General features: G+C 37.5%; 1 protein-coding gene across 1 annotated transcript in view; it reads right to left on the minus strand.

The window, feature by feature from the left end:
• The window catches only part of LOC116859081 (caspase-12-like), an 11,396-nt gene extending 9,691 nt beyond the window's left edge, over window positions 1-1,705 (minus strand). Inside the window, 2 exon segments of the mRNA XM_032844096.1 lie at window positions 170-418; window positions 1,569-1,705. Of these exon segments, the coding sequence (XP_032699987.1) occupies window positions 170-418; window positions 1,569-1,632 (313 nt within the window). The 5' untranslated portion in view covers window positions 1,633-1,705.
• Window positions 1,706-9,850: the final 8,145 nt, after the last annotated feature.

Genomic DNA, 9,850 nt, shown 5'->3' on the forward strand with positions numbered 1-9,850 from the left:
AACAGGGAATGTTAAGGGGTGATTGAAGGTGACAGTTGCTGAGGGAAGGCAAAGAAAGTACTGGAGACTTGGATAGTTTGTTCTCTACTTGCAAATAGAAACAAAACAGATATTGCATAGGAGGGCAGATAAAGAATAAGTTAGGAGTCCTTTAACCCAAGATACTCACTTAAACTCAGCAGGTTCCTGGAATTGACGAAACGGTCCATAAATACTTGACCTACCACTTGAGTTTTCTCAGAGAGGTCATCAACCAGGTTTTCAGTCTTATTCACAATGAAGTTCACTTTTTTCCCTATTGTTTGTAAGTCACGTTTATCTAGTACCTTCTTTTCCTTCAAGTCTTCCAAGAAGCCACCAAGCATGGTGCTGGCAATCATCTTTATTTCTTTAACTGGGTCTTGTGGCGATCTCTTCTCTGTGAGGACAATAGGATTTTAGGAATTGCAGGATGTTAGGTCTCTGATTTAGGTGTGTGGTTCTCAAATTTAACAAGGGAGAGAGTATCTGAGAGGGCGGCGAACAGAGTTTCCTGCACCCTATTCCCAGAAATCTGATTTGATAGGACAGGGTGGAGCACATCAATCTTTATTTCCACCCATGTTAGGTGATATTAAAGTTACTGTTCTGAGGACCAAATCTATGCCTTCTACTGGTGGAGAGAGTGAGCCTCGGGGAAGGAAAGCAACTTAAACAACTTCATTAAGTTGCTCCATTAGTGATGGCTGCCCCATTTCAGCTTGGTATCACCTGTGATTGCTTCCCTTCCTGTCACTTTTATCAATATCTCTTTTAAAAACACACTGTAGATAGTATGTATAGATGTAAAGCATACAAGTATTACCATCTGTGGAAAAATGCACATGTTTCCCTGGCCAGGGCTGGCAGGGCATGTCTGTATTCTGAGATTGAGAGCACACATTGTGGCTGGCTTGCTCACTGCTGGAAACAAGAGGTCATACAGAGAACGGAAATATGGAGGAAGTGAAATACACTCTCTTCAGCTGGATAGCCCTTCACCCTGATGAGAACACTAAAGAAATGGTTAGAAACCTCAGTCAGGGGGCGCCTGGGTGGCTCAGTGGGTTAAAGCTTCTGCATTTGGCTTGGGTCATGATCCCAGGGTCCTGGGATCGGGACCACTCATTGGGCTCTCTGCTCAGCCCCTCTGTCTCTGTCTGCCTGCCTCTCTGTCTACTTGTGATGGTCTCTGTCTGTCAAAAAAAATAAATAAAATCTTAAAAAAAAAAAAAAAGAAAGAAAGCTCAGTCAATATGAATTCAAAGACTAAAATCATAGGAATGTTCTGAGAACGTAGGTCCAGATTTTTTACACTTCCTTCCCCCCTCCCCCACCAAAAGCTGTAGCTTCTCAGCTAAAATGCTTTGTCTGGTAGCACACTTGCTTGCTGTGCCCCAAGATCCCCATCCCTCACAGTCCCAGAGTAAAACAGCCCTGTCTTATGAGAGCCCCCTTCGGGGCTCCATCTCCTGTCCCGCCCTCCTTCTTCCTGAGCTGTCATTCCCCCAAAACACAGACATAAATGACAGAAAATCGGAGACACTCACCAGCCATTGCTGCTCTGTCTCTCTGGGCAGGAAAGTAGTGAAAATGAAAGCAGCCTTCTCCCATTGCTCTCAGTGTTCTGGCGTGCTGGTATTGCCTAAATGGGAAACTACAGCTTTTCAAGTTCTCCTGTCCGTGTGGAGAAAGATTTTGACTCTTCTGATACGTATCTTACTTCTACTAGAAAACGGGAAGCAAACATGTCTTTTCTCTTTATTCTCACACAGTTTCTCTGTTCTGTTTTGCAGTCTATTTTGAAGTCAAATGGACCCTCTGTGTCTCCCCATAGCCACTAAATGGCAGAGAGGCCTTACCACAGACACCCACTCAGCCCCTGAAGTAAGGTGTGAGTTTGCAAGACTTAAGGGAAGCAGGAAACTGACTGGAGCCCGACAAATAGTGCTATTCCTGACACCGGTTTTAAAAATGGAGGTTTGTGATCTCTTCTCTCTTTCCTGATCTGTGTACTGGTCAGCACTGGAAAAACGTGTATATTTTAGTATACTGACTCTTTTACTCAAGATTAGTTTTTTAAGCAATAGATGTTTGCTATAAAAATTAAATAATGCAAATTTTATGAAATGTAGTAAGATCATCAGCCTTCTTTAATCTCATGCCATAAATTAACCACAATTATATGCTTAGCTTACATTGGTAAGAATTCTTATCCTGTGCTTTTAAAAAGCACTCAGTATAGTACTGATGTTATTGATGGCTGCTATCAGGAGTATCTTTGCTTCCTTTGGTCTGACTATAAACTCAACTCTGACTTGGTTTTGCCATTGTGATGCAGTAAATGGACCCTGTGAAGCTCTTTGCCAGGCCATTAGACATGTGATCCATTTCTTCCTCTTGGACACGTGACTGTCCACATGAACAAGACTAGGGTGGCTTGCTAGAGACATCACATGGAGATGCCTACCCCGTGTGCAGATGATCTCAGGCACTTGGATAACCCCAGAGATAAGAAGAACCACAGAATTGATTAATCAACTTGTGAACAATAGTAAAGGCCCATTGTTTTAAGTCACTGTGTTTTGGGGCAGTTTCTCACCAATAGAGAAACACATACTTACCAATAACTTTTTTCCCATGTCATCAACAATTGGCTTTTTATAATTTCCCAATGTATGAGAGACATTTGTAAGAATCAAAGTACCTTAGGAACTATTTCATTTTTTTGATGGCCTTATAGTATTAACAGTGTTGATAGATACAAGTTTTAAATGTTCTATCAAAGTAATGTATGCAGCAGGCATCTAATTCAGTTGTACAGAAAAGTGCGTAATAGAAAACATATTCTCCAGTACAACTCTCCCATCTTCAGTCCCACATTCTACATGTAATTTCCCTAAATTATTCATTTTTGTTTTCTTATGCTGATTTTCAGATCTTTCAAAACATGCATATTTTATCCCTCTTTTTTTTTGATAGACCAAATACAACAATGTTCTTGACTACCTCTTATGAAAAATAAGATGTAGTTAGCTTACCCTGCCCTACTCCCCATGCTGCCTAATATTTCATGATATAATGATTTTTAATTCTTTTCTTGATTAATTTTTAAATATCAAATACTATATTTAAAAATTACAAAATACACAAATAAGGAAATAATCCTGAAAGCAGCAAAAGAAAAAAAAAAAAAAAAACCCTTAACCTACAAGGGAAGACAAATAAGGTTGACAGCAGGTCTATCCACAAAAACTTGTCAGGCCAGAAGAAAGTGGCATGACGTATTCAGAGTACTGAACGGGAAAATATGCAGCCAAGAATACTCAATCAGCAAGGCTGATTCAGAATAGGAGGAGAATAAAGATTTTCCCAGACAAACAAAAGCTAAAAAAGTTCATGACCACTTAAACACCCTGCAAGAGATATTAAAGGGACTCTTTAAGTGGGAAAAAACAAAAGCAACAAAGACTAGAGAGAATAAGAGAAAATCTCCAGAAACACCTAATTTATAGGTAATACAATGGCACTAAATTCTATCAGTAATCACTCTGAATGGGGATACCAGGGTTCAGTTGGCTAAGTATCTGACTCTTGGTTTTGACTCAGGTCATGATTACAGGGTCGTGGGATTGAGCCCTTTATTGAGCTCTGTGATCAGTGCAGAGTCTACTTGAGATTTTCCCTCTCCCTCTACTCCCCCCCATCAAATAAATAATTAAATCTTAAAAAAAAATCACTCTGAAAGTAATGGACTAAATGTTCCACACCAAAGATATAGGGTATCTGAATGGATGAAAGAAAGAAAGAAAGAAAAAAAAGACAGAAAGAAAGAAAAGCAAAGCAAGGCAAGACCCATCTATATGCTGCCTATAAGAGACTCATTTTAGACCTAAAGTCACCTGCAGATTGAAAGTGAGGGAGTGGAGAACCATCTATCACGGTAATGGATGTCAAAAGAAAGCTAAAGTAGCCATATATATATAAACAGACAAACTAGATTTTAAACCAAAGACTCTAATAAGAAATGAGGAAGGGCACTATATCATCATTAAGGAGTCTATCCAACAAGAAAATCTGACAGTTGTAATATTTAAGTCAATTAATAGTAAACATAAAGGAACTCATTGATAATAATACAATAATAGTAGGGGACTCTAATACCCCCACTTACAGCATTAGACAGATCATCTAAGCAGAAAATCAACAAGGAAATGACACCTTGGACCATGTATTTCCATGGTGATGACCACAACAATGAATGACGCGCTGGACCATGTGGACTTAACCGATACATACAGAACATTCATCCTAAAGCAGCAGAATAACCATTCTTCTCAAGTGCACATGGAACGTTCTCCGGAATAGATCACATACTTTGTCACAAATCAGGCCTCAACGAGTACAAAAAGGTTGAGATCATACCATGCATGCTTTCAGAGCACGATGCTATGAAACTTGAAGTCAACCACAAGAAAAATTTTTGAACGATCTCCAATGCATGGAGGATAAAGAACATTTTACTAAAGAATGAATGGGTTAACCAGTAAATTAAAGAAGAAGTTAAAAAAAAATACATGGAAGCAAATGAAATGAAAACATGACAGTTCAAAACCTTGGAGGTGCAGGAAAGGCTGTCAGAAGAGGGAAAGGTATAGGAATATAGGCCTTCCTCAAGAAACAAGAAAAGTCTCAAATACACAACTTAACCGAAGATGTCAACATCACTCTGAAGTACTTCTAATTGGTCAGAATGGTGATTGAGGATTAAACATTTAAATTGACAATGTGGAAGACACTGGTTACATTAATAAGAATTGTTTTTGATTCAAGGATAGAGACAAAAGAGGGACTGGAACTGATTTGAGAGAGAATAAAGGGAGTTTGGGGAACTTTGAAGAGTTATGGGGAGGAGAGGGGTGTGTGTGTGTGTGTGTGTGTGTGTGTGTTGTTTAATGGGCTCATTATAATGTGTTTTGTGGCTATAGCAATGACATCATTCAGTGGGAAAATGATGTAGGAGAGCAATGGGACTATTATTGAACAATGTCGGTCAGCGAGCATGAAGGAGTCAAGTGGGAAGGGATGCCTTAGCCTTAGAATTATAGGAGAGAAGAGTAAGCATGTGCAACCAGGTAATAACAAAGTGGTAGATCTTGAGGCTAGAAATATTCTTCTCTGAATGGACAGTTACTGAGGGATCAGCCCCCAAAAGGTGGAAATACATCCCAACACAGTACATGTCCAGAGATAATTCACAGAGCCATAATAGTATAAATGCTTTTCATTGTTTCTTATCATTTAGAATTATTGTATGAACAAAGCACAGAACACTTGGTTGTGGATGCAGAAGTCAATGAAAATCTTAGGACGTTAGACACTGGAAAACAAAAATATGGGTTAAAAACAGTAGTCTAATTCTAGGTGAAGGGAATTGTATGGGTGTGACTATTATCAGCTTGTATACAGAGAATTGCATAGGGAAAATTAAGCTACTGAGCAACATTTACAAGAAGAAATGAGGGTTAATTAATTAATTAATTTATTTATTTTTCATTTCAAGTTTTTTATTTAAATTCTAGTTAGTTAACATATGTGGTAGAATTGTTTTCAGGAGTAGAATTTAGTGGTCCATCAGTTACACACACCACCCAGGGCTCTTCATGACCCATGCCCTCCTTAATGCCCATCCCCCATCTAGCCTACCCCCTCCATTACAGGTCCCTGCAGTCAAGCATCTCTTATGGTTTCCTTCCCTCTGTCTTTTCCCCCTTCCCCTGTGTTCACCTGTTTGTTTCTTAAATTCCATGTATGGTGAAATCACATGGTATTTGTTTTTCTCTGACTGACTGATTTCATTTAGCATAATAAATTCTAGTTCCATCCATGTTATTGCAAATGATATTTCATTACTTTTATGGCTGAATAACATTCCATTGTACATATATATACCACATCTTTATCCATTCATCAGTCAACATTTGGGCTCTTTCCATAGTTTAGCTATTGTTGATAACATTACCATAAACATTGGGGTGTGTACGCCTTTGAATCTGTATTTCTGTATCCTTTGGGTACATACTTAGTAGTGCCATTGCTGGGTTGCAGGGTAGTTCTGGGGTTTTTTTGTTGTTGTTATTGTTGTTTGAGAGAAAGCATGCAGTAGGGGACGGTGAGGGGCAGAGGGACAGAGAATCCTAAGCAGGCTCCACACGCAGGGCAGAGCCGGATGCGGGGCTTGATCTGATGACCCTGTGATCATGACATCAACCAAAATGAAGAGTCAGACTCTAAACTGACTGAACCACCCAGGTGTCCCCTATTTTTACCTTTTTGAGAACCCTTTATACTGCCTACCAGAGTGACTACACCATGTTGCATCCCCTAAAAAGTGTAAGCGTTGTATTATTACGGGGGGGGGGGTGTTAAGTTTGATAATTTCTTCACAGATTTTAGATACTAACCCGTTCTCAGATATGTCCTTGCAGATATCTTCACCCATCCCACACGCTGCCTTTCAGTTTTGTTCATTGTTCCCTATCTCTGTGTGTCTTAATGGAGTCCAGTGGTTTGTTTTGCTTTGTTTCCCTTGACGGAGCTTTACATCATGTCCTGATTTGTAGTTAGGCAGTCTCCATCCCTTCAACACAAAATTGTTTTCTTAGCTCTTCTTACTGTTGTATTTTCTAAACAAGGTATACAAATAAACTATCCAGTTTGAGAAAATTTCCTGTTAGGTTTTCTTTGTTTTTCTGTTGGGTTTATAGATTAATTTGGGTAGGAAATTGAAATCTTTACATTTGTCTTCTAATCAATGTTGGGGATATCCTTCACAGTAGTTAAATCTTCTTTACATGTCACTCGGTGATTTTTTAAAAATATTTTCCATGCATACCTTGCAAGTATTTGTTTACAATTACCTTCAAATATCTCATGATGTAAATTGCTATTTGCAAGAAGAACCTTTAAAAAGCAAACACTTCCTATCATCTTTTAAATACGAAAATGCTGTTTTATTTTGTATATTGATCTGAATTCTTACAAATCCAGGGAATATATTATTAATTTGAAGAGATTTTTAGTGAATAAAATCATATTTTTCAAGAACAATGATGATTTTATTTTTTGTGTTCCATACTTCTACTTTCAGCTTTCTTGGCTTGGAACTCTAGCGCAAAACTGAATAGAAATATTTTTTACGTGTATCTTATTCAAAGGTAATCCTCAAATATTTCTGCATAAGAAGGCTATAGATTTTCACACATTGTTTTTCCTGTACTTCTATTTTGTTGGTTGGCTTCTTATTAAATATATGCATTAGATTAAGGAATTGCTTTTCTTCTTGTTTTTCTAAGGTTTTAATTATTCTTTATCATAAATGAATTCTCAGTACTATTAAATGCATTTATAAACTTCTTAAAATTATTGCATCTACTTTTTAAATTTTATTTTGAGGAAAGCTGTCCTAAATATGTCTCTTATTAAACTGTAACAACATCCTTAGAGTAAATACTAGTATCATCAAATACTAATTAATAAATATTAGTAGTATTTCAGATATGGCTAGATTTGTTTTGCTAACATGTTTTTTAGAATCTTTACATGAGTGTTTATGAGAAATCAGCCAATATTTTTCTAACTTTTCCTCTTCTTCTAACATTTTGTTTCAGTTTTATATAAGGCCTATAAAAGATTTTAAGAAGCATACTTCTCTTTTTCATGTGGAACTGTTTATTGAAAGTAGAGCATATCAGTTTCTTAGAAGTTCTGTAAGACATGTCTTTACAACCATTTGGGTCTACTCATCATTTTTGCAGATAAATATGACAAAGAAAAATTCATTTATTTAATGTTTATGGGTCAATTCAGCTTTTTATTTTATCATGTATTAAGTTTATTAATTTACCTTTTCTAGAAAGTTTTCCGTGTATTTCCTCTGTGTTATGTGTGATATTCTCTGATTATTATTTTTAAAGATATTATTTATTTGATAGAGAGAGATCACAAGTAGGCAGAGAGACAGGCAGATGGGGAGAGAGAAGGAGGCTCCCTGCTGAGCAGAGAGCCTGGTGAGGGTCTCGATCCCAGGACCCTGAGATCCTGACCTGAGCCAAAGGCAGAGGCTTAACCCACTGAGCCACCCAGGCTCCCCTTCTCTAATTTTTTTTTTTTTTTTGTATTTATGTCTGTCTGTATTCATCATACCTTTTTATCTTGAATATTGCCTCTGTGCTAATTCTTTTCTTTCACATTCAGTCTTGGCTGTCTGTAATTTCATTAGCCCTTTAAAGGGCCAGTGTTTGCTTCAGTGACCTGCTCAGTCCTTTATTTCATTACAATTTCATTCATGCGTTCTTTTGAATCCGTATGATTTGCTTACTTCTATTTATGTATTGGTTTAGCATTTTTCTGACTTCTTAAGTTGAATGCTAAGTTCATATGTTTTTCTTCCTGGTTTTTGTATGTGCCTATATGTACACATAGTTCTATGTTTGGAATCTGTGTGCGTATGCGTGTGTATTTCCATTCTGTGCTATATGCAGATGTGAGGCAGTCTTTCTTTTATTGGGTTCCTAGTATTACCACTCGGTAGTCAAAGACTGAGGCATCTGTGATACATATTTTTGAATCTTTGTGATGTGACTTACATGACTACATGAGCAGGCCAAGTCCAGAAATAAAGCCAGCATGAATTTTTGTAGTGTTAGTTAATCCTTGCAATTCAAAATTCAGTTAACCCCTACAGTTCAGAAACCCTACAATTTTAGTCTGTCCTTGCTTTGGAGAGACAACACAGCACAGATTTAATTAGATTTCAGAGTAAGTTAATAACTCAGATTTCAGAGTAAGTCCAGAACTTTCACTTGCTAACTGTGTGACCTTGGACAGGTCATTTAAGCTCTAAATTATCTGAAAACGAGGATGTTGATAGTAATTACAGGGCTGTTGTAAGGCTTAAATTAGTTACTTATACACAAAAATCCCTTTTAATAATTGAAATCTTTACAATAATATTGACATTCAATTAACCTATATAAATTTTAACTATTAAGTTTCTATTTGACATCTAGAGCATCCTTTTTTTTTTTTAATTTCGTTCAGCTATGTGCTAAAATGTCTATCCAGCATTCTCTGTGGACATGGTAGAAGTGGTATATCTCCTTACATAGTAGTTCTAGTGGCCATGTAGCCAAAATTCCTTACCAACATTCATCCTTCCAGAAGAGTGGACATTATCCAGAAGAGTGGACATTACTCCTTCCACTGCTAACACTCCCTTACATTTTCTGTGATGTTTCTAATGGTATTTGTGTGTTTGTACAAATACACTGAGTTTACACCATCTTGGACAAAAGCCCAACTTATTTTAGATGACAGTCAGGGGCTTGCTAAAGGATAAGATTTTCCTGAAATGTAGAAAGTACAGAAGTCTGGGGAAAAAATACTTAACAAGAAAAACATAGAGCAGGAAGAGAGATACGTGGGATTAATTTGCTGAACTCACACTTTACTGAAGGAAAAAAAAAAAGCTCCACCTATAATGTTGGCCAAGTAATTAATTAGAAAACTTCTTCTAGATCATTCTGTAGGTCCAGGGTCCAATAAGTATATAAGTGAGGAGCTGACCAATTTATAGTTCTTGTCTCTGGACAGGTACTGCCTCCCGTCACCCTGTTGCTAAGGTCAAGTCATGGCCGGTTATGTTCCCCCAGGAAGCACATACCCTCTGAGTCATAAAGCTGGAAAATCCAGCTCACATCTTCCACCTCATTTCCATTCAGGCACCATTTTAACGGAAATCCTATTCTCTGCTAGAGGATGTAAAAGACAG

This window comes from Lontra canadensis, unplaced genomic scaffold (genome assembly GCF_010015895.1).
Source record: "Lontra canadensis isolate GAN:19392208 unplaced genomic scaffold, GSC_riverotter_1.0 scaffold147, whole genome shotgun sequence".
In the NCBI taxonomy this organism is placed as follows: domain Eukaryota; kingdom Metazoa; phylum Chordata; class Mammalia; order Carnivora; family Mustelidae; genus Lontra; species Lontra canadensis.